This window comes from Aspergillus wentii, assembly GCF_001890725.1.
Source record: "Aspergillus wentii DTO 134E9 unplaced genomic scaffold ASPWEscaffold_2, whole genome shotgun sequence".
NCBI classification, from domain to species: domain Eukaryota; kingdom Fungi; phylum Ascomycota; class Eurotiomycetes; order Eurotiales; family Aspergillaceae; genus Aspergillus; species Aspergillus wentii.
Genome location: NW_024467833.1, coordinates 3,866,250 through 3,889,728, shown reverse-complemented (window position 1 = coordinate 3,889,728; position 23,479 = coordinate 3,866,250). Strand labels below are relative to the sequence as shown.

General features: G+C 48.5%; 9 protein-coding genes across 9 annotated transcripts; 5 read left to right on the top strand and 4 right to left on the bottom strand.

The window, feature by feature from the left end:
- Window positions 1-10: 10 nt before the first annotated feature.
- Window positions 11-4,114, bottom strand: ASPWEDRAFT_104374 (putative GARP complex subunit (Sac2); the record flags this gene model as incomplete). The annotated part of the gene is made up of 7 exons (XM_040827640.1): window positions 11-1,003; window positions 1,071-1,196; window positions 1,279-1,419; window positions 1,973-2,008; window positions 2,060-2,844; window positions 2,900-3,194; window positions 3,251-4,114. The coding sequence occupies 7 exons, from the start codon at window positions 4,112-4,114 to the stop codon at window positions 11-13; spliced, it is 3,240 nt and encodes a 1,079-aa protein (XP_040693206.1).
- Window positions 4,115-4,602: 488 nt separating this feature from the next.
- ASPWEDRAFT_180924 (Eukaryotic translation initiation factor eIF-5A) lies at window positions 4,603-5,654 on the top strand (the record flags this gene model as incomplete). The annotated part of the gene is made up of 4 exons (XM_040831854.1): window positions 4,603-4,614; window positions 4,798-5,055; window positions 5,118-5,250; window positions 5,312-5,654. 4 exons carry the CDS (start codon window positions 4,603-4,605, stop codon window positions 5,374-5,376), a joined length of 468 nt encoding a protein of 155 aa, XP_040693205.1. The 3' UTR covers window positions 5,377-5,654.
- Window positions 5,655-5,772: 118 nt separating this feature from the next.
- ASPWEDRAFT_150756 (TFIIB-type zinc finger domain-containing protein) lies at window positions 5,773-8,049 on the top strand. Its single transcript, XM_040829586.1, has 8 exons — window positions 5,773-6,010; window positions 6,092-6,182; window positions 6,242-6,351; window positions 6,413-6,654; window positions 6,713-6,818; window positions 6,873-7,011; window positions 7,069-7,455; window positions 7,508-8,049. Exons 1-8 carry the CDS (start codon window positions 5,906-5,908, stop codon window positions 7,966-7,968), a joined length of 1,641 nt encoding a protein of 546 aa, XP_040693204.1. The 5' UTR covers window positions 5,773-5,905; the 3' UTR covers window positions 7,969-8,049.
- Window positions 8,050-8,423: 374 nt separating this feature from the next.
- ASPWEDRAFT_37320 (uncharacterized protein) lies at window positions 8,424-9,327 on the top strand (the record flags this gene model as incomplete). The annotated part of the gene is given in 3 exon segments (XM_040834651.1): window positions 8,424-8,465; window positions 8,557-8,662; window positions 8,679-9,327. A coding segment is annotated over 1 exon segment (222 nt), but the record flags the coding sequence as incomplete, so codon positions are not given.
- Window positions 9,293-10,800, bottom strand: ASPWEDRAFT_37318 (Yip1 family protein). Its single transcript, XM_040834650.1, has 4 exons — window positions 10,689-10,800; window positions 10,581-10,632; window positions 9,800-10,505; window positions 9,293-9,741 (listed from the first exon to the last, which is right to left on the bottom strand). Exons 1-4 carry the CDS (start codon window positions 10,731-10,733, stop codon window positions 9,675-9,677), a joined length of 870 nt encoding a protein of 289 aa, XP_040693202.1. The 5' UTR covers window positions 10,734-10,800; the 3' UTR covers window positions 9,293-9,674.
- A 266-nt stretch (window positions 10,801-11,066) lies between these two features.
- ASPWEDRAFT_105885 (TBC domain-containing protein) lies at window positions 11,067-12,433 on the bottom strand (the record flags this gene model as incomplete). The annotated part of the gene is made up of 3 exons (XM_040827766.1): window positions 11,067-11,949; window positions 12,008-12,137; window positions 12,196-12,433. The coding sequence occupies 3 exons, from the start codon at window positions 12,431-12,433 to the stop codon at window positions 11,067-11,069; spliced, it is 1,251 nt and encodes a 416-aa protein (XP_040693201.1).
- A 1,464-nt stretch (window positions 12,434-13,897) lies between these two features.
- thtA lies at window positions 13,898-18,008 on the top strand (the record flags this gene model as incomplete). Its single annotated transcript, XM_040830446.1, has 5 exons — window positions 13,898-14,487; window positions 14,538-14,652; window positions 14,714-16,280; window positions 16,339-16,511; window positions 16,569-18,008. The coding sequence occupies 5 exons, from the start codon at window positions 13,898-13,900 to the stop codon at window positions 18,006-18,008; spliced, it is 3,885 nt and encodes a 1,294-aa protein (XP_040693200.1).
- Window positions 18,009-18,591: 583 nt separating this feature from the next.
- Window positions 18,592-22,006, top strand: ASPWEDRAFT_66346 (putative mitochondrial translation initiation factor IF-2; the record flags this gene model as incomplete). Its single annotated transcript, XM_040838844.1, has 3 exons — window positions 18,592-19,161; window positions 19,226-21,705; window positions 21,763-22,006. The coding sequence occupies exons 1-3, from the start codon at window positions 18,709-18,711 to the stop codon at window positions 22,004-22,006; spliced, it is 3,177 nt and encodes a 1,058-aa protein (XP_040693199.1). The 5' UTR covers window positions 18,592-18,708.
- A 548-nt stretch (window positions 22,007-22,554) lies between these two features.
- ASPWEDRAFT_169364 (rhodanese-like domain-containing protein) lies at window positions 22,555-23,345 on the bottom strand (the record flags this gene model as incomplete). The annotated part of the gene is made up of 2 exons (XM_040830445.1): window positions 22,555-22,956; window positions 23,067-23,345. The coding sequence occupies 2 exons, from the start codon at window positions 23,343-23,345 to the stop codon at window positions 22,555-22,557; spliced, it is 681 nt and encodes a 226-aa protein (XP_040693198.1).
- Window positions 23,346-23,479: the final 134 nt, after the last annotated feature.

Below are 23,479 nucleotides of genomic sequence, written 5' to 3'. Positions count from 1 at the left end.
ATCATTTTATTTACCGATAAAGAAGACCCTTTACCATCTCCCCAATCGCCAATGAACTCGTCAGTCCAGGGCTCTCGATTCCTAGCAGATTTATGAAACCAGGAAACCCTTCCTCTTCCTGGATGATGAAGTCCTGGAATCCCTTGCCGGTGTTCACAGCTCCGCCTCGTCCCAACTTGGGTCGGATACCACAGTAGTCCAGGTCGATGGCCTCTGGGTTAACGTTGGGAAGATACGCCTTGATTTCCGGGAGAGCTTGCTGTAGCCGTGCCGGACTGGGTTTAAGATCATTCGGGTCATCAACCCATTCCACATCTGGACCAAAGCGGATGCGACCTCCCATGTCCAGTGTGAGGTGAGTTCCTAGGCCACCGAACCCGGGCAGGGTCGCAGGGTAAACTAGGACAGAGGTCTTGGGGAACGAAGCAGAGTAGGAGAAATATGTCCCCTTTGCGTAGCAAGGAATGCGGTGTCGCTCGGGGGGTAAGAGCATGTTGTTAATGTAACAGGCGAAATTGCCCGCACTGTTAATCACCGTCTCGGCCGTGATGGACGATGTCTCAGTGCCATCCTCGGACGTAGCAGTGATCCGATAACCACCCTTGCCACCATCCAACGGCTCGATAGCCGTAACATGTGTCATGAATGCGCAGTCACCTCCGCGGTCTTCAAAGTCACCGTGTAAATAGGTCATCAGAGAGTGACTGTCAACGATACCTGTCGTCGGACTTTCCACGATGCCCGCCAGCGCCTGGACTTCAGGTTCCCGCCTCTGCGCCTCCTCCCGTCCGAGTATCCGTGTAGGAACACCTAATTTCTGTGCATGCTCATGGGTCCGAAGAGAAGCCTCCCATTGTTCCTCATTTTGTGCCACGATCCATTTCTTGGTGTTGCGGTGTGGGATCCCCTGTCTCGCGCAGAGGTTGTACATCATCTCTTTTCCTTTGATGCAGAGGTTCGTCTTGAGGGTATCTGTTCCGTAGTACAGCCCGGCATGGATAACCTATTAGTTAAAAGATACAATAAATTAGTATTCACATACTATTTTTCTTGGGTAGCTGGGGAAGTACCTCTGAATTGCGACTACTAGTCTCTGTCCCCGGGGCATCATGTCTCTCCAGTAATATAGTCGACGTACCATCTCTCGAAGCCAGCTCCCGGGCAATAGCGAGCCCTACAACCCCAGCCCCGATGACCTTGAACACGAATAAGTATTTTGCGTGGATTTATCGGGCGCAATTGCGACAGCCGTAGGTGTGGGTGGGAGAGATTAGTTACCGCATGAGTGACGTCCGCACTGGCTGCTCGCGTGTTACAGAAGCTGCGTCGTGAGGAAAGAGCCCGGGGAAGTGAGAAGCAAGCTCTAACAGCCATGGTCTGTACAGGGGTGTAGTCCGTAGATCTGAAGAGGATAATTCTCTGCCAAAACTTTCACGAGGAATGTTGGCAGACGACAGAGGAGCGTCCCCGCGCGGAGCGGGTGTCGGCGATGGCGCGATCGGAGACCATGATGGTGAATACAAAGTACGAAATAGCAACACAAAAACCAGGGGTAACTGAATGCAATTGTGTCTAAATATGATCTTGCATAGCTAGAAGATAGGTTTAATATTGGCCATTGAGGTCATAAAGTGGAGCTCAACACCAGGCAACACTTGGAATGCTATCTCGACTTCCAGCATCATTACACTTGTCACACTACAACTTATTCGTTAAAGTCGTAGTTTAGTCCAGCCATATTGTACGGGTATGTCTCGCTTGAGAAGCCTCGCAGAGGCCCAGCTTCAGTTATATTCAAGAAATGAAGTTAAGACAGATGTAAAAAAGAATAATTACCATCTTCTACCAGATCAACCTGTGATAGGCAAAAAGGACATTTTAACTACGTCTTCCACAGCTCTTGAGCATGTCATCCAAGTGCTAAGAAGCGTTAACATCATTATTGTTCAAATGCAGTCAGTAATAAGCTTACCTGTTTCTGCTCCGTTGCTAATTTACCATGGGTATCCTGTCTCCGAGTCAGTAAAACGCGGTCATCAGCAGTCACAGGTCCACATACGCTAATTATGGTCAAGATCAAAGAATAGTTGTTGTAAAGGAATCTCTCTCTTCGTTTGGCATCGCCGCCACTTCTGCTAAGCTTTGCCAAAAGGTTATCAAACTCTGAAACTAGTCGGCCTAGACTGTTGGAGACAGGTTCGTCATCCCCGGCATCACTACTGAGGACTAGAATTCCATGCAGAAGCTGACCAAACCGTTGTGTGAGAAAATGTGGTGCCGACGACTGGTTCAAGTCATCACCTCCTGCCAAGGAAAGAGCAGATACTGCACTCCGGCCAGTGTTTGCCGCCACCCGTTTGAGGGATTCGCGGTGGGCGTCCATAACTACCTGGAATCTGGGCCACAGCTGCATGTTCACACCATTGATATATGAATCAGCAACTGGGACTTTTCGCCTTTGTAGTTCAAAAGCTGCATGTTGGTTTAACCGAACACAAATCAACACGCCCAAGGAGTCTGTGGTATTTTCAATCAATTGCTTCGTCATACCCTGGCCAAGAGTAAATACTGGCTCAAAAATCTGAATGGCCTTGCGAGATATTTGATGGAACGACAGTGTCGAGAACATCTCTGTCATGAAGGAGTATTCGGCAGAAATATTGTCCACGAGAGCTAGATTGAAGTTCCTGAATGGCACTTCGATCCCGTGGAAAGAATTGTCTTCCTCCGCCAAATACGAGGATATAGCCATCTGAACTCCCGTTCGAAGAATGTCTATTCTTCTCCCTAACGAGAACGGGTCATGAGCCGCAGCGGCAGGTCGGCTGCCAGGGAGAAAGTTTCCTGTATCCGGTTAACCACAGTGCACGAAAGATTTGCAGTAGTCTGAAAAACCAACCTGTTCGTTGTGTGGATGGGTCGCCTCCCAAAACATCGTTTCGATCACTAGGATACACTTTGACCTTTTCGAGGGCTAGGAGATAGCGGTTAAAATTAGACGAATAATACCATCGCATTGTGTTAATGTAGGCCTGAGTTATCTCCTCTGTAAGTTTTGGGTGAGTCCTCGATAAAAAGCTATACAAGTCTTTGAACTTGACAAGCCGTTGCTGCTGGATGATTTGGGCGTTGATGTTTGGAGACCGCAGCGCTCTGATCTGGCTCACAAGGTAGTCTCGAATTCTTTCGACTGCCTGTACAACTTGTTAACACGGTTCAGAACAATAACCCATGGACATAAGGCACTGACCTTCTTTCTGATATCACTCAACAGCGGCAACACGTCCTCTACGGATTTAGCACTACCTGAACTAGTGACTTTTGCCTCGATACTTGTCGCTCGGGTATCCATTTCATTCAGCGCCTTGACCCAGTTCTCGTCAATAGGCCCTTCCGCAATCAAGCGGACAGCCCTTGGTGATATGCTTATTTCCTCCACGGCAGGCCCAAGAAGTTGTTCGACATTGCGTCTATTCTCCAACATTGCATTCAATTGTACAGACCGGGTTTGAAGGGTTTCAATTTCAGCAGAGACTGCCCCCAACTCATTCTGGAAATCGCCCATATACATTTCAACCGACTTTGAAACATCGTCGCAGCCTGTTATAGCCGAGTGGAGGTCCTGGAATTTGTCTCTTTCCTTTTCGAATTGTTCGATGGTCTGGGCACCAGCATCGGTGTTGGCTATCCTTCTTGGCTCATCTTCCTTTGTAACAAACTCCTCAAGACTGAGATTTCCAAATTCAATAGTCTCCACCAACCGCGTGGGCTTCACCTCGGCAGCCTGAATTGGGGCATCTGCATCTGAAGTTCCGCCCTTGTGCTTTCCAATAATACCATTTAGTACTTCAAGCGGATCGACAACATCTGACGGACGGGACCTTGCAGCACTTGGTTTCAGACCTGATCCACGTGCAGTCGCAGAAAGGGAGGTACTCGAGTCACTTGGTGTCAATAGGATAGACAAGGACGAGCCTTGACGACCAGATCCTGGACGAGTATTCTGAGGGCCAGGAGACAGATGAGACGATCTTCGAGGAGACGGCGAGTAACTGCGATTATCGAGCGGGGTTCCCGATGGGGTTGAATGGCCTGAAATGCGGTCGAGCCACATCTTGAGAGGCCGGCACGGGGAAGCGTGCAGGTACCGGACAGCTCACCGGCCTCATTGAGAAGTAATTGACAGGCCGTCCACCCAGTGTGAGCTTGTATTGCAAACAAGCTATCACTTCCGAGGCAGACAACACTCTAGACACAAAAACAAAGAGAAAATAAAGTGAGGGTAACGGCCCTGGGTAGAAAGAAGACAACTGTTTCTATACCGCTCCGACACTGCTACGGAGAACGGTTTGGGCAGTCGAGATGCTACGGCGGGCGAAGCACACCACGGACGACGTCTTACCAGCGCTAAGCCACTTTGGGTGCTAGCGACCCGCGAAAACCCCGCCACAACAAAACTGCTTTTAGTCGATTTGTCGATTTCTTTTCGCCTGTTTCCTCCATCGAATTTTTCCCCTCTCCTTTCCTTCCTTTAAACTAAACAGTGTCCTTCTCTTGCTTCTTGTTCTTTCATTTTCATTAATCACCTTATAACCAGTCACCATGGCCGACGAGGTATGTTCTCAGCTTTCTTGCCCCTCTGCGACCTTTTTTTTTCCTGCTGGTCATACAGCCCCGCATCTCGATTCCCCTCCCCTCTTTACTGCGCCCATCGCCATGCGAATGGCCTTGGATTTCTCAATCTTGCTTGGGAAAACATATTTATCGTGGATATGGTTCTAATACAAGTTTTTTCAGACCTTCGAATCCGCCGACGCCGGCGCGTCCAAGACCTTCCCCATGCAGTGCTCTGCTCTGCGCAAGAACGGTCACGTTGTCATCAAGGGTCGCCCATGCAAGATTGTCGACATGTCCACCTCCAAGACTGGCAAGCACGGTCACGCCAAGGTTAACTTGGTTGCCCTCGACATCTTCACTGGCAAGAAGTACGAAGATCTGTCTCCCTCTACCCACAACATGGACGTTCCCCACGTCTCCCGCAAGGAATACCAGCTCGTAAGTAGTCTCAAATGGTAGTCGCAGTAGTTTTTTGGACTGGTTTACTGACAAATTCCCAGCTTGACATCAGTGAGGACGGTTTCCTTTCCCTGATGGACGACAACGGTGACACCAAGGACGACGTCAAGGTTCCCGAGGGAGAAACTGGCGCAAAGATCACCAAACTTTTCAAGGAGGAGGAGAAGGACACTAGTAAGCAATACTCAACCTTTCTGCACCCATGATCTTCTGGCTAACGTTTAAACTTTCTTAGACGTCATTGTCCTGACCTCCATGGGCGAGGAGATCGCCATGGACGCCAAGGAAGCCCCTAAATAATGAATTACCGTACAAAAGGACCTCTTTCCTGTTCTGTCACTCGTGTGTTTCCAAGGGTTTCTTTGCATTCGTGTCCTCAAGTTCGTGCATATGTGACCTTTTGAACAAATCACAACATGTCGGCTTAACTTGAAACCGTCAGTACCGCCTTGGATGGGTACTCGACTGGCTATTTGCTTTTTAGTTTGGCAGCATGAGCGTGTTGATGTCAGAGGAGCAGTTCTGAGTTCATCCCTCTCACGATAGTCTGACGAATAAATAAAAATTCAGTGGATTCCAAATTTGTATTTTATGATACGTAAACAGAATCTGCTTTTGCAGAATATATTTGGCATTTATCAGCCCGGTTTTTACTAGGTATCATGGGTGGTTGTAAATTTATAACGTCAGCAAAGCGAGTGTTGCAAAAACGGCTTTGGAGAGAAAATTCTTTTCTCCAACATCCAACGACACTCGAAAAGTGAGAGCCATGTCTCCCACCTTCAATGCCCCGCAATAATCAGGTCAAGAATGAACCATTGTGCCCTTCATGGAGTATATTACCCGTGGGGTCTGTGGACAAGAAGGGTGCCGTGAAAGACGGTATTATCTCGACAATGGCCTCTGGTTCTGTAGGCGGGGTCATCAGCAGGAGGTACGAACGAACCTTTCGGCGCTCGCGGCAAAGCTCTACCTTGGGTTAAGGCGATTTTGGCTTACACAGTCATTTGTTTAGGGACAACAAGTTGAAGAAGATCCCGATGACTTTGGAACGCACGGCAAGGCAAACCGGGTGAAGAAAGCTGTTTCTGAGAAGGCCCAGAAAAGTAAGGCAGACACTTCATTCTTTGAGCTAGCAACAACTGATGTCACTAATACTTGACAGCGTATCGTGGTCGACAAGCGTACGGCCTTTTTTTACAAGCATATCAGCTGGTTCTCTGGAAGCAGTGCCATGCCTTTGTTCATGGGCAAGGATTTCCGGCAGAGTTTGAGGTTGGTTTGAATACACAGCATTTAATTCAATTCCAAGGTCAAGACTAATCTCCATGTACAGAATGTGGTTCGAGATCTTTGGGCTCTCCGTCTGAGCAGCTTCTCAGAAAAGATCAGTGACGATGATGGCGATGCAGAGCCGGAACTCTTCAGTTCTCAGCCAGCGGCAACACAAGAGTCCCAAGAGGCCCCCAAGCTCAGTGGAAAGTATGTTGAATGGCCTCGGCTGATTGACTCTATTGCTCTTTGCTATCTGGGGTCTTTTTTAATGAGACTGCCTGTTAATGTGCAAGATATTTACCGGTAAGATCCATGAATTGAAATACCAGAGATGTCGATCTGACTTCTCATCGTACTCTAGGATGGTTATGCGAGAAGAAGTCCCTTTCGTCAGGGTTATCAAGTCAATACCTCGGGAAATGAGAGACAAACTTCCCCAGGAATATCTTTCGCTTCTCGAAACAAAGGTACGCCACTAAACATTTCCAACGCTGATATGGAATTTCTGACTGTTGATCAAGAGTTTATTGAAAGCCGAACACCTACATAATGCAGTGATGGATGTGGCTCTACTCTATCACCATAAATTTGGCTTGGAGTTTCCCCCTTTGAACTCCCCTCCTTTACTTTTCCGGTATATTAAAAGACTTGCACTCCCAGGTAAGTACCTATTATAATTTCTTTGAAATTCAAATGCTTAAATCTAATCCATTGCAGTTGAGATATATCCTGCCGTGTTTAGGCTACAAAAACTTGCTGGTTTCTCTTTCAGCTACCCCACGACCATCGTCGGCAAAAAGAGGTCTCTCAACCTACCAGAACTTCAGGTTATGACACTTATTGTGATCTCGACCAAGCTTCTTTTCCCATTCGATGATCTGGAAAGATATCCCGTTTCATCCAAGGAGCCGACTTCTCAGGTCATCAACTGGGAGCTTTGGGCGCAAGTCCAAAGACATTTTGATAATCGAGAAACAGCTGGAGGTAGAATAGGTAAGGGAAATGAGATTCAAGTGAAAGAAGCGGATGTTTTCAATATGACGTCGAGTCAGTTGGATGAGTACATGGACTGGTACGAAAACAGCTGGCTGGACGGCAGCAGAGGTATGAGACAATCAGTCCTGATCAACTATGGCGCTAACATCTTTCCTGCCAGGACTCAATCCATTGGCGGATTTGTTTCCAACTGGTCGGGCCGGTGTAGAAAGCCAACCCGGCACTACCCCGGTAGTAGGAAATGAGGACGAGGATATAAACACAATGCTACAAACCGTAACATCTCAATTGAAACCTCGAAAAACCATCTCGGAGCTTGATGAGGATACCCTCCGTCCGGGTAGTTCCTATCCGCGATATCGAACGGAGACCAATCTCCCAGAGATGGCAAGGTCTTTTTACGAAGCAGCTGCAAAAGTGGTCGGGGTATCTCTACCTACTCTCGTCAGGGCTGTATTCCAGGCGGAATACAGAATCACTCGATGGCAGGAAGACCAGAGACGAGCGGAATACTATGGAGAGATGGAGATGAAGTTTGCAAGAGATGCTAGCGGCGATGAAATGGATGAGATGGATGAGATAGACGAGCAAGGGACGTCTGATTTAGAAGGAGGGCCTTGATTGTAGGTCGAGAATACTCGATTTCTAAGACTAGTCGAATTCAATTTGCGTACGGGAATAAGCTCTACCAGACAGCCGTGCTTTATGAAAGTAGATGTTTCATTTCATCATGGCAGGGTGTTGATCGAAACTCGAAACTCGAAACTCGAAATTCGAAACTCGAAATTCGAAACTCGTGAATTGACTTTGGGTCATCGTAGTTCCTAAGTTCTAGCATACTTGGATCCGACAAGTTTCCCATATCTAATCAAGACCATGGCAATGAATCAAATAGTCTTAAACAGGTTGACGATGACGATGACGCTGATAATGCGGAGGAAAAGTGGCACCTGCGTTCCGGCGGCCAACTCGGGATGACGCCGAAAATAGAAGGTTAGGGCTTAGGGTATCACCAGGTCGTTCCACCCATTCTAAGCGAGAAATCCTCAAATTGACAACGCCTCCTACGACCGACCTTTCAGCGATCGTCAGCCAGCAACAACGAAAAATCGCAACCAGTATGTATACCGAGATATTGTTTGAAAGCGTTAAATTGATATTTAATTCTGTGACCGATGAGCTGACATTATTTTTTCCGCGTTTTTACAGTGCAGATGTAGGTTCTCTCAATTCCAAGTCTCCACGATACATACATACATTACCCCCCTCCCGACCGGTCCACACGACAAGAAAGGAAACCCCCTCAATGACTGACATGAATCGATTCGCAGTTTCGTCAAGACCCTGACGGGTAAGACCATTACCCTGGACGTTGAGTCCTCCGACACCATCGACAATGTCAAGGCCAAGATCCAGGACAAGGAGGGTATCCCCCCGGACCAGCAGCGTTTGATCTTTGCTGGTAAGCAGCTCGAGGATGGCCGCACCCTGAGCGACTACAACATCCAGAAGGTATGGAGGACCCTTTCGATGGATATATTTCTGCAAATGTAATCGCGCAACTACGAACTTCGGTGGCGGGATGATGGATCTTTCGGACGGTTCATCATCTGCGGGACAACGATTTATCGGATTATGCGGGATATATATCAAAGGATTGGACTGACGGATTGTTTCAACTATTATAGGAGTCCACCCTTCACTTGGTCCTCCGTCTCCGTGGTGGTATCATTGAGCCCTCGCTCAAGGCTCTCGCCTCCAAGTACAACTGCGAGAAGTCCATCTGCCGCAAGTGCTACGTACGTCTCTCTAAACCTTGAACCCATGGCAGCGACGCGTTCGAATGGGTAATACTGTCGACTTGGCTTTTACTGACATCGGAATCTTATCAGGCCCGTCTTCCCCCTCGTGCCACCAACTGCCGCAAGAAGAAGTGCGGTCACACCAACCAGCTCCGCCCTAAGAAGAAGCTCAAGTAGACGATTACTTTCTTGTTACGGTTTTTTTGTGTTGCTGGAGAGACGCTGGGGGCCTGTCAATGGATTGCAGCGTGGGAGGCTTTTAAAAAGGCGTTGGAATGATGAAACATTATAGCCGAAGTCAAATTTTCCTAGTTGACTCCTCTCGGAAGAAGTTGCAATCAAACACAATTGTAAAATTCAATTCCAAGGCCTCATTTCTTTTCTCCGTGATACATACAGGTACAGGATGGGAAACAGTCAAACAGAACACTGAACAAAGTGACTATATGCTGCCGGAGCACAGTCAAACGAATCTACCAAATGCTAGAAGCAACCACAATATTTCCTCATTACCCCCTCTGTTCCTTACATTGCGAACATTAGTGGCTTGCCATCGTCACCCTTGTTTTTCTTGGAAACAGGGCTTCCGTGTCTGCGCAAAATACATCAGTAAATGAACCATTTAGATTCTAAGGCAGATAAAGACTTACGCAAAGAAGAGGATCTTAATGGCAATAGCCAACCCCGCATGCAATAAGATGACCAGAACCAAGAGGATCTTGCTTGCCTTGGCATCCGTGGCACTCAGAACTGGGTACAGATTGCGAAGAAGGAAGAAGACGGTCCAGCCAAAGCCAACGCCAACAAGCGCCCAGTTGAGCGCTGTCAATGGGCTCCAGCTCACCAAAGCTACTGCAATCCAGACCAGATTAGAGTAACCGTACAATGCCCAGCATTCGATGAGGTCTGCAGTGGAGCTTCCGAACCAGCGCAGCGCTCCCCACAGTGCGATGGGCAGGATGCCCGTATACCCGTAAATCAAACCCGCAGCTCCAGAAAGAAGAGTAAAGTCGTATTCGAAATGTTGGTCGTCGTTGTTAGAGAGCCATTGCGAGATAGTACCTGTCAAGAACAGGATGACCACCACCGTCGTTGCGATCCAGAACGGTCCGTACAGGTCGGCGTTGCCCTCGAGCACGTCGAGGAAGTTGCTGCGGGGGTATAGCGCCGCGACACAGCGTCGCAGCACCTCGTTCGTGTCGACATCGAAAAACTGCGAGTAGTAATGGATAGACCACCAGTTGAGCTTGGAAGGCGAGCCACCGGGGGACCTGTCACGGCCGCGAGAGGGTCCTCCGCCGAGGAAAGGCGCAGAATCAGACTGTACTTTGGCGCTTCGCTGGTCATTTTCAAAGTCTATATCATAGTGAAGGCAGAAGAGTCAGTGCACGGAAATCTCAATAACGGGATAAAAAAAGGCGATGAACCCACTGGAGGGGTGAAATTCAAGGTCCTCCTGGAGGTCGGTATGCCCGAGGTCGCCCTTGACGTGATGTTAGCAAAAAAGTAATAAATCAATCCATCGATTTCAATGCTCACCTCTGCATCCACGTCTACGACGACATCATAGCCCCGGTTCGCCATTTTGGGCTGGTTGCGTTCTAGTTAATAGCAAAGCGGTTCTGCTCTAAGAGTGCTACCGAGATTGGAGGGCAAGTGCGGGAGATGCAAGAGTACACATCAGCTTCCCTGCGCGTGTCGGAAAGCCACGCACCAGCCACACGTGTGGGGACGGCACATGCTATGTCATTCCTGTCACTCTGTGGGCAGATGGAGTTATCGTGAATCCCATCGACTGTAATAGTATGGTTATTGATTAATTAATTTTTAATAATTAACAATATTACTTCTTAATAGACTTTTTTTTTTTTTTACATCCAAAAGCAAATAAGCAATCCCCATACTCGATATAAGAGCCTAGAAATAGCCCTGGCTTTGGAATGCTGTTTTGAATCTGCCAAAATACGACCAGATTGAAGTATCCAGTCCCTTCTTTCTCAGCCAGATAGACACAGCACCGACGAATACGGTCACGGCGACAGATCCAATGGTTCTGCGGTGCTTCCACATAAAACCAAGGGCCTTCTTCTTTTGCTCCTCATACTGTAGGCGTCGTGTTTGTTGTTCAAACAGTTTCACTGCTTCTTCGGATGTTCGAATCTGGAAGATATCCCGGGAGTCTTTCAGTACACTCTGTCGGGGAACTTTCCTCCATGCTCTGAATGGTAGTGACTCTGGTGGGTGGTCATCGAAGAGTTGCACAGCCCTCGAGATGAGACCGTCCAGGTCAAGGGGGAAAGGCAGTTTTGATAGGGTAAAATGCAGCATCTCAGGCTCATCGACCGAGATGGCTAGTAGCTCCTTCTTTCGGAAGAGAATGATTGCTGCGAAAAGATAGATCGAGACCACGGGCTCTCGGGCCAAAAGGAAGTCAAAGAGCCGGGCGATGTCGCTATACTCTTGAATTTCATGGGCGTATAAGGTAAGGGTAGCTGCGAGGGCAAAAAATGGTTTGATGCCAGAGAGATGCTGTCGTAGTCCGGGGTCTGCTCTCTCGATAATTGCTGGAATCAGTTGGAGATGTTTCAACGCTGGTGTCAGAGAAGGCAGCATATAATCCCTTATTCGAAATAGAGAAATCTGAGCAACAGCCGGGGCTGCCTGTTGTTCGCCAAGAACCAGAAGAAGCACCTGGACGATATCATGGTAGCCCTGGAAGTAACATAGCATCGGATGGTTTCGTAGAACTTGTTTGATTAAACTTGATAGCTCCTCCTTTTTCAAGGACAGTTCCTCCTCGCTGCCTGGGTTATACCGCTCAGCAACACCTCTTGAGTCTCTCGATGTTTCCAAGATACTTACAGCGAGGGTAATATACAAACGAACGGTGAACATCCAGTTGGACCTGGTCTTCCTCTACATGCGGTGGCAGGTCTTCCCACGCTGCGAGGTCGCCAGCATGGATGTCACACTGTAAAAGAATAGGCCCTAGTTCACTACATTACTATCATATATCTGCCATCTACAGGCCATTAAGATCACTCACAGGCTAATTTTCGAAGTTCATCCTGAAGAAAGCCACCTTCAGAGGTAGCATAGGACACCAAGGCATCCAAATCGCGCTGGTCGCATGCTCGGCGGATTGCGTCTGCTTTTTCAGCCTCGCGACTTGAAACTTGCTCTATATCCGATGGAGGCTTTTCTTGCAGCTCATAACCGGATATATTCGAATTGTGTATTTCCTTATTTGCGATATAATTTGAAGAGTCGTCTTGTTGGTCCATCTTTCAGGAGGCCAAACGAGGGGCTCACCCAGACACAAACTGAGGATAAGAAAATAGTAGCCCCTTAAAATTTCAATAAATCCTCTTTTCTGCTGTGTTGGCAGTAATAATGAATGGCGTATTACTATTACACAACGTGACAGTGAGGCGTTGCTTTTCCTCGCAGGCCCACGGGGCCCTGTATTGTGTCAGTCGGTGGATGGTCTATCGATGAAGATTGCAGCAGGCAGTAAAGAAAAAAATTAGATAAAATATTCAACCAGATGGTCCTCTTACCATCTGTCGACCGTCATTGAAATAATGATAACAGCAAGGAAGAATTCGTCTGATCGAGGATGGTCGTTGAAAAGGTCGACCCGAACGGAAGCTCTTACGAGCCTCAGGCTCCAAGGCCGCCATCAGGCAGCCCAGAAATGTCCCGTGATTCGATCACGACCGACCGCCCCCAAGAGAGAAACGAAACAGCCCACCTGGAAGAGTTGGAGAGCTCTCTTGCACGCAGGCATTCATATCCCATCTTCTTGACAGGAGACCAGCTTACTGGGTTCCCTTGCGGAGATAACACACCCAGGGAAAATAACAAGAAAAAGCAACAAAAGCTGCTAGCTTTCGTGCACATGCTGGCCAAAGCTGCTGCATGACTGATTTGGCGGCAGATGGCCTAGACATATCAATTCTCGACGTGATCTTCCATTCCATTATTAGTACAGCAGACAGTGTCCAGTCATCATCGTCTCAACATCAGCAGGCTTGTTGCATTATTTCAATGACACTGGATATTGTTTTTGGTTCTCGGAAACAACGGTCCCTAGCTACTGAATATATATCGCAGATCCAGGGCACGGGTTAATTCACAGATCCATCTGCTGTAAGTTCGTTCATGTCTCTTTGTCTCTGAGCGTGTTCCTCTTCAGCTTCATGGTATACTGAGACTTGAAGGCAGATATCATTGTGTATACAGCATCGGTGAAGTGGGGGTGTAACAGGTCATTCAAGTCACAGCTTTGCAGTTTCGCGCTGCTTCTTGCATCTTACAACCTCCCCACTGTTGCTGGTGAAAATTTCAACAATACAAATAATGGGAGAATATTCTGATTCTTTTCTAAGAATGATCCAAAGAGACCGCTTGACTTTTGCCCTTTCATAGACTTCTATTCTTCTCTTCTGCTGAACTTCGGCATATTCGGTGCTTTTTTTTCATCTTTGATTTTCACTCGTTGCAGCACCATCATTGCATTCATACCAGCCAATTCTCTTCATTTATCAATTGCTATCCCCAAATTTTTTTCGGTTTTTTGATAAATGTCATTGTTGCCCGCATAGCCCAGCGATCTTGGTGAGACGAGAAGCGACTGTCTGAGACTGATAAGTCCAAAACTAAAAAACCATTGAGCCAGTCACTGGTTGCCCAGCCTTGAATTTATTCTGACCGCAGTTTCGCCTATACCTGTCAAATGAAACACCATGGCTCTCCCGTTGTTCAACCAGACACCCAATACTCTTTTGGCCAATTCCAATGACCCCGCGAGGCAACAACAAACAAATCACGTGGAAGTACCACGAGACTTGAAGGATATGAACGCTAGACCAAGAGTCGGACTACTCTCGCATACAGTGATACCTAGTCCAACGATCCAATGGATCCTACCCGCCCGCCTAAGGAGCAAGCACCAGAACGATGTTGTTTTTGTTGGCGAACGGCATCTTCAGATTAAAGAGGCTGTCTCAGGGATCCACCTCGAAGATGTCACCTCGAAATCCGACTTTGATGCATGCATAATGGCAGCTAAGGTGATCAACGTGGGGGTGGAATTGCCGTGGGAGACTCAAATGAAGCTGGGGGCCAGCAATTCAAATGCAATGGCTGGTATCAATCTCGACGTGCATAATGATTTACCTCCGCAAATGCTCGTTTTGAGTCTTGCTTCTCGAGAACTGGTATTTCTTTATTATTCGGCCTCACAGGGGGGGCGTTTTGTCCATCACCGGCGGCCTTTGCCAAATGATGTCAGTTCATTCGAACGCTTTGGTCGACATATTGCGGTGGAGCCAAGGTGAGTCTGTTCCAAACGCATCTGTAAATAGGTTCTTAGAAATTTTGCAGATCTCGCGCGGTGGCAGTCAGTGCTTCATGTGATTATTTTGGTGTTTTCTTGTTGAAAAAGCCATCCGTTGTCCAGTCACAGATGACCCAGAATCAACTGGACCCGATATTAGAAGTATACTCTCCGAAAACTCTTCTTTTGCTTATCAAGAATAAAGCTAAACTGCCTACTTTAGGAACGTTTCTTCCGTCTCGAAGGCGACATCATATTCATGGAATTTCTGTATCCAAAGCCAGAAGACGGTGACAAAATCATATTACTTCTCTTAATTGCCCAAAACCAAACGACTCATGCAATCTGTTACGAATGGAATGCAAATGAGACTTTGCGGGACCATCCACGAATAACCAGAAGATTACTCCCGCCTGATGATAAATTGCCCACCATGCTGATTCCATTGACCAAAACATCCTCTTTCATGCTCGTCACAACAACCACGATGGCGGTATACAAAAATAGACTCGACCCCCGGAGGCAGCCTAGCAGGTATCCACTTCCCATGCCAGATCGGGAATGTCGAAAATCGCCTTTATGGACACGATGGGCAAGACCATTGCGCAACTGGTCGTACAATCAAAAGCATGATGACATTTACCTCTGTCGTGAGGATGGCAGGATGTTCTACTTGGAAATCGGTAGTGAGGGAGAAGTCGAGAACCAGACCCATTTGGGGCATCTTTGTTGCGATGTTGATGCTGCATTTGATATCTTAGACATTGGCCACGAAGGTGGTGATTTGCTTCTCGCGGCCGGAAATATGGGAGACGGCGGACTGTTTGTTCAGAAGGCGCGAGATCATCCAAGGTGTGTTCAAAAGTTCCTGAATTGGGCACCAGTTACAGACTCGGTCCTTGTGAGTTCCGCCAGCCAGGGACCTCTGGCAGCAGAAATTGCCAGTGATCGACTTTTTGCTTGTTCTGCATCTACCTTTGGACAGGGCGCGGTTGTTGAACTTCGATACGGAATAGAAGCACAGATTGGTTTGGTCATTCAACTAGAAGATTTATCAAGCACGAGAGACATATGGACAATGCCAGATAGTGTCGACGGAGGTGTTTACATTCTGACTTCCGACCCGGTTTCGTCTATCCTCTTTTATCTACCCCCTGACTTTGGCGAGGAGATATGCGCTATTGATGAAGCAAATTCGGGACTCAATTTCTCTGCTCAAACTCTAGCAGCAGGATGCACGCCTGACGGTGTCGTCATTCAGGTTACCGAGAAAGCCATACACCTTGGAGCTATCACCGGTTCTTTATCAAATTTTCGCTTTGACTATGATCCCAACCAAAGCGCTGCGGTTGCCGCCGTTAATGACTCAACTTCATCAGTTGTGGCTATTGTCAGGACCAGCCACGAGTTCTACATTCATACAACTAGAGCCACCTCACTTAATGGCCAGCTCCAACTGTACGATATCGATGGTCCAATTAAGATCGACCATGAACCAGTTTGTGTTTCAATCGAGACCTTTGGCTATGCCTCTTTCATTTTTATAGGCACAGGAAGTGGAAAGGTACTTGTCTATCGCATTGAAGAAAAAGCCGTTACATTTATGTGCGATATTTCCGTTGCAATAAACAGGAGTGACGACATATCGAAAGCCATTGAAAGTCTTGCGACAATAAAATTTGCGACAGAAGGGTCTCTAGGAAGATCAATTTTATTTTGTGGTCTACGAAGCGGTATTCTCGTTCCGTTCGAAGTGAGCGTTGTCGGTGATAGTCCTGCCTCACCAATCGGTAAGCCCAACTTTGTCCCCCTGCTATAGTTCCTTTCTAACCTATCTGTCATATATAGAAATGAGGCAGACAACGCCGCAGCAACTAGGACATACATCGGTTAGAGTACAAGGCAGGGGGAACTTCGCATTGTTGACCTGTGGGGAAGGCTTCTGGCAGGTGTCATGTATCCAAGATGGCGAGCTACCTGACTACGCCCTCGAAAGGATTTGGATAACCGACCAAAATAATGTGGGTTTCTCGGTATACAATCTTACGGCATTCGCAGTATCTGACTTTCTTTTCTAGCCTGCCTACTACCCCAAGAACATTCATGGATTCACCATTAACAACGTGGTAAACCCACAATTAGACGGGCTTCCTGACTCCCTTTTCTGTATCACAGATGGGTCGCTCCTGATATGCACTCTGGATCAAGTCGCAAAACCAGTTCCTCGACGAATCGGCCTACCGGGAAGCGTTAGAAAGATAGCCTATTCCAAATATCTGAGGAGTTTGATTGTGGCATACACTCAAACTGATTTCGACACAGATACAGATCCTATCAAACGCTATACACGTCCGTTTATTGAATTTGTGGACCCAGATTCGCAGGAATCGGTGGTCGGTTCCCCTGCAGAGAACGAGTCTCGAGCTTGGAGACCACAGGGAGCAGCTGGTGAAAAGATCACCTGCATTTTGGAATGGACGCCCAGAAAAGGCGACGAGGAATACCATTTCATTATCATCGGAACTTCTCGCAGGAATCAACAAGAGCGAGGACGGGTTATTTTCCTTCAAGCATCCCGAGACGAGAGTAATCCTTCACTCATTGATTGCTCTGTCAAATATATCCACAAATTCGAAGGGCCAGTGTTTGCCATCGCACCATATGGCGATCTAACTTTGATGGTCTCGACTGGGCGTGAGATCGTACCGTTAGAACCCAAATTCTCCCAAACCCGATGGCCTCGAACCGCAAAATACTCAGGCTCATACCCGGCTGTTTCCATGACTGCCCATGAGCCGTTCTTATACATGTCGACGTCGAGGGAGTCACTTATGGTGCTCAAGGTGGTTGACGATAATTTAAATCTCCATTCATACGATCGTCAGAAACATGACGGTCTCTCCCACGTCCACGTTGGAGGGGAAATGAAACTTACCACAGCAACCAGCAGAGGTGGCAGGGTCAGCATATTCACTGGGCATGGTGTGACAGATAATGACAAGATGATGCCTGTCGCACTATGCGAGGCCCACCTTCCCTTGTCAGTGACAAAACTCTGCACCGGTTCCAAACCCTCTCCTCTATCTCCTTACTCCCCGGTCCTTTACGGAACCACCATAAATGGCACCGCCTACCGCTTCTTGACTCTAGGGGAGAAAGAGTGGCAAGTGCTACGCCTGTTACAGAATCTGTGCGAAAGGGATTCTCTCATCAGCCCGTTTACGCCCAGGAGAAAGCGGCAACGCAACCCTGTGGGAAGCGATCCTTCGCAATTCAGCTCCTCTCGAATGCATATAGATGGCGACATACTCAGCCGATTAGTGGCGCGAGGCTCAGGGCATTTGAAGCAGATGCTGGCCACAAATGAATTCGATAACCCCTCTTGGCCCGAAGCAGGTTCAGCCCAGACCACTATGGAGCGATTCTCCGAATTATCCAAGGATTTGCTTGGGGAGAATCCAAGTCCTGTTGACGCTGTGATGAGGTGGTTGAGAAATTCTCTGTATATGGGATTTTAAATTTTTTCCTCATGCTGTGAACTAGAGTTGTATGTAGTTGAAGTCGAAAGACCTGGTTTCTACTCCACGACAGTGCTTTCCTTGTTTTGCCTCATCGTAGTAACTTTTCTCCAGTCAATAAGAGAAAACACCGGATCGAATGTAATGTTTCAAATATGACGAACATAATGTCACCTTCAAGCTGTTGTACAACAGAGAAACCATCGTGGTGGCCACACCAGCTGCCACCAACTGGCCGGAATCCCGCCTTCGCATAATCGTAAATTCGGTCCCCACCAAAACGGAGCCCCAAAATTCTCACTTCCTTGTGCTTCCCGCCCCTCACGAGTCGTCAGTCTCTGGACCTTAATCAAAATAGCTACAGGGGGATATAAAAGTGAGTGGTTGCCCCCGATCTCTATCCATGTTTTTTAAGGAGTTCTCGTCAAGGGAATTTCGGTCTAGTTTGCCACGCTTTTTTTTTGTGTTGGTCCCGACTGCTGCAGGCCGCTGGCGGAGCAACTATCCGTGGATTCACCATCTATCGAAGCACATTATTATTCCAGAAACCTTTCTAATTTTCTCATAGCTCTGCCAGGGAGAGTTTTTTTTTTTTTTTTTTTTTTGAGTCCTTTCATTCTCGAAGAAAGGATAAACGTTCGATAAACGGTCCTCGAACAAGCTCGTCGCCCCAAGCCAAGAGAGATCAGTACCCTGCAAGATGCCACCCAAGAAGAAGGGAAACAAGAGACAGGAGGAGGACTGGGAAGCAGACCTCGGAGAGTCTGCTCCTGCCGCGAACACCCAGGCTGAGGAGCAACCTCAGGAAGACGCCACCGGCGACGGTGAAGAAGCTGGTGGTGGCGGTCTACTCGCCGCTTTGAGAAAGAACAAGAACAAGAAGGCGAAGAAAGGCAAGGTGGTCAACGATTTCGTTGAAGGCGAGGACCCATCAGAGGATGCGAACGGAGCCGTCGATCTCGCTAGCAAGCAGCCCGAGGAGGGAACCTTTGACGAGGACGATGTCTTTGCCGGAAAGAAGAACCAGAAGCCCATCAAGGCCGCCGCACAGGCGCCACCAAAGGAGCCCGAGGATGATACTTTCCGTGTGAAGAGTAAGAAGGAAAAGGAAAAGGAAAAGAAGGAGAGAGAAAAGCAGCGAAAGAAGGAGCAGGTATGTCTTTAGTCTTCCGGGCCAAAGTCACATTTTCGGAGACTGATCTCAAATTCTACTCTAGGCTTCTCAGAAGAAGAAGACAGCTCCCGCTCCCGCTCCGGCCAAGCCTCAGCCGACCAAATCCGATGAACCCAGTGGTGATTCTACTCCTGCACCTGCTCCCGCAGCCCCAGAGCCCGCCAAGAAGGGTAGAAAGCTTCCTCCTCACTTGGCGGCTCTCCAAAAGCAGCAAGAGGCTCTCAGAAAGCAGCGTGAAGAAGAAGAACGGCTCAAGGCTGAGGAGGCGGCTGCCGAAGCGGAAAGAAAGCGCCTCGATGATGAAGAAGAGAAGAAGAGAGAGGAGGCACGTCAAAAGAGAAAGGAGAAGGAGAGGGAAAAGAAGGAGCAGCTCAAGAAGGAAGGTAAATTGCTGACCAAGGCCCAAAAGGAAGCCAAGGAACGCAATGAGCTGCGCATGAAGCAGATGCTTGCCGCTGGTGTCGGCAAGGTTGCTGGTCTTGAGGAGGGCGGTGCCGAGAAGAAGAGGCCTGTCTATGAAAACAAGAAGAAGAAGGGCCCCAAGAAGCATGAGGAAGACCTTGAGGCTGCTGCCGCTCGCGCTCAGGCCCAGCGTCAAGCTGAGGAAGAAAAGCGCAAGAAGGAGGAAGAGGAAAAGAAGGCCAAGGCTGAAGCTGAAGCTGCCGCTGCCGCTGCCGCCGGTGGAGAGGACAGCGAGGTTGATGACTGGGAAAAGGCCGCCGAGGCCGATGATGTGAAGGACAGCTGGGACGCTCCATCCGATGAGGAACAAGAACCGAAGAAGGAGGCCGCTGCTACACCCAAGCCATCTGAGGATAAGAAGGTTGAAGAAGAGGAGTCATCAGAAGAATCCTCCGATGAGGAGTCGGACGAGGAGCAGTCCGCTACCCAGAGAGCTGCCGCTCAGCGAAAGGCAGAAGCTGCCGAGCGGAGACAGAAGCAGCACGAGGAGGCCCTGGCAGCTCGGTCGAAGGACAACCTGCGTTCCCCCATTTGCTGTATTCTCGGACACGTCGATACCGGAAAAACCAAGTTGCTGGACAAGATTCGACAAACAAACGTCCAAGAAGGCGAAGCTGGTGGTATTACCCAGCAGATTGGTGCCACTTATTTCCCCGTGGACGCATTGCGCCAGAAGACCAACGTTGTGAACAAGGATGGCAAGTTCGACTTCAAGATCCCTGGTTTGCTGATCATTGATACTCCGGGTCACGAGTCCTTCTCGAACTTGCGGTCGAGAGGTTCATCTCTCTGTAACATTGCCATTTTGGTTGTGGATATTATGCACGGTCTTGAGCCCCAGACTCTTGAATCTATGAGGTTGCTTCGTGACCGCAAAACACCTTTCATTGTCGCGTTGAACAAGATCGATCGTCTTTACGGCTGGAAGAAGATTGACAACAACGGTTTCCAGGAGAGTTTGGCCATGCAGAACAAGGGTGTTCAGAACGAGTTCCGCAGCCGTCTTGACCACACGAAGCTCCTCTTCGCCGAGCAGGGTTTCAACTCCGAGCTCTACTGTGACAACAAGTCGATGGCTCGCAATGTCTCCCTCGTCCCTACTTCCGCGCACACCGGCGAGGGTATTCCAGACATGCTGAAGCTGCTGACAACGTTGACCCAGGAGCGTATGACCAACGCTCTCATGTACTTGTCCGAGGTTGAGTGTACAGTTCTTGAAGTCAAGGTCATTGAGGGTCTTGGTACCACTATTGATGTTGTTTTGTCGAACGGTATTCTCCGCGAGGGTGATCGGATCGTACTGTGTGGTCTCAACGGACCTATAACAACCAACATTCGAGCGTTGCTCACGCCCGCACCACTCAAGGAACTGCGTCTCAAGTCCGCGTACGTTCACAACAAGGAAGTCAAGGCCTCCCTTGGTGTAAAGATTGCTGCCAACGATCTGGAGCAGGCAATCGCTGGTTCTCGTCTGATGGTCGTCGGCCCTGACGATGACGAGGAGGACATTGAGGAGGAAGTCATGTCTGACTTGGAGAACCTGCTTAGCAGAGTTGCCAAGGACCAGCGTGGTGTGACTGTTCAGGCTTCCACTCTTGGTTCCCTGGAGGCGTTGCTTGAATTCTTGCGGGTTTCCAAGATCCCGGTTTCCAACATTTCCATCGGTCCCGTTTACAAGCGTGATGTGCTGATGGCTGGAACCATGTTGGAGAAAGCCAAGGAATTCGCAGTCATGCTCTGTTTCGATGTCAAGGTTGACAAAGATGCGCAGGCCTACGCTGATGAGATTGGTGTCAAGATCTTCCAGGCAGACATCATCTACCACTTGTTTGACGACTTTACCAGGCACATGGCTGAGTTGACTGAGCAGCGGAAGGAGGAGAGCAAGCTTCTTGCTGTCTTCCCTTGCGTTATCAAGCCGGTGGCAGTGTTCAACAAGACCGAGCCCATTGTCATTGGTATTGATGTGATCGAAGGAAGTCTCAGACTGCACACCCCTCTCTCAGCCATCAAGACCAACGCTACGACAGGTGCTAAGGAGATTGTTGACCTAGGCAGAGTGTAAGTGTTTTTTTATCTATCCTATGCCTTTTGTTTCCTGTTACTAATACATTATAGGGTGTCCATTGAGCGTGATCACAAGGCGATCCCTGTCTGCAAGAAGGGTCAACCCTCTGTCGCCATCAAGATTGAGGGTTCTAACCAGCCCATGTACGGCCGTCATCTGGAAGAGAAGGACACTCTGTACTCGCGCATTTCCCGTGCCAGTATCGACACCCTCAAGGAGTTCTACCGCTCTGACGTGTCGATGGAGGAATGGGCTCTCGTCAAGAAGCTCAAGCCCGTGTTCGACATTCCTTAAACTGCTTTCAAGCAGTTTCCTGCCCGATTCCCCGAGGAATACCCTCGAGACCATGGTTTGTGTTAGTTGAAACGGGTTGAGCCCGTCTTGGGCAAATCGAGCCAGGCACTCAATACTTGGATGACTATCAGGCAGTGTTGGCTCAGAAGGGTCTGGGGAGGCAGTGGCCATGTGTATTTCTTATGAGTTTTCTACCCATGTGCTGTGATGATTCCAGCTGCACATGGCATGACATGAGAGTGGTAGGGGAGGAAAATGGTAACGTCTCTTTTGAACAAAAAAAAAAGTGCCATGAAGTATGACCACGACTTGATTGATCTAAAAGCAAGAGATGCCTGTACATGAAACGACAAGAAAATAGGGCGTGGTCTATAGTTTGTTTTTGTTAGTTAATGATTATTTATTGGATCTAACCATATACTATTCTTTCTTCGATACACATGATTTAATGGTCACACTATATACAGAACTACAACATAAATTGTACAGTTTCTTTTCTCAAACTTTACCATGCCACTAAAACGTCGGATCCAACAACGTATATCCCCTTAATCATAATCCGGACCCTCCCATCGCTCGACCTTACCCTCGTGGTCCACCCAGTCCAACCAGCTCCCATCATAAACTCCAAGCTTCGCCGGATCATATCCAGCCTGAACAGCCAATTGCGCCGCCGCACGGGCCCTCACACCAGCCTTGCAGTAAAACACAATCTCCTGCGTCTGGTCCTCCTCCGCACCAGGCTTGGGGTACCCGAAGCGAGTCTCGAATTCGTCAGGAGTCAAGAAGAAAGCATCGGGCTGGGAGGCAAGCGGGACGGACACGGCGGAGGGAATGATACCCGTTGAGTTGAGCTCGGCGGGTTCACGGACATCGACGAGGATGAGGTTCTTTTGGGGGGTTGCCGGGGGAGAAGCGGCGTTTGGGTCTGTGGGGAGAGCGGCGTTGATCTGGTATATATGTTAGTATGCATGCGTTTTCTATCCTCTATCTTGTCTTGTCTTGTATCTCGCATCTTCGTGCATGGAGGGGAGAAAAGACATAACATGACATGACATACATCCTCGAAACCCCATTGTCTCAACGGCTCTCCATTATCACTCTTTCGTCGAATGGATTGCTTGAATTGGCTTTGTCGCTGAACATCGCTCAATGCTCCAGCCCCGAATCTAGCACGAGATTGACCCGGCAAGCCCGATGTCCCGAATGTTCTCTTGCTCAGGCATTCCCGGTTGAAGATGGCGGCAGCACTGCGTGGAGCGACGTGGGCAGGGGCCTGGTTGGCAGCGCGAGAAGCGAGCGTTGTCAAAGATCGTCGGATAGATGGTAATGAAGCCATTATGGGATCTTCTTTATTAGACTATTATCTCTCCTTCCTTTTATGAAAAAAAATCTTTGGGGATGTTTGGGGATTGGATGGATGGTCGGTAATGTTAAGCCGATGAGGAAAATGGGTGATGTCAGAGTCTGCCA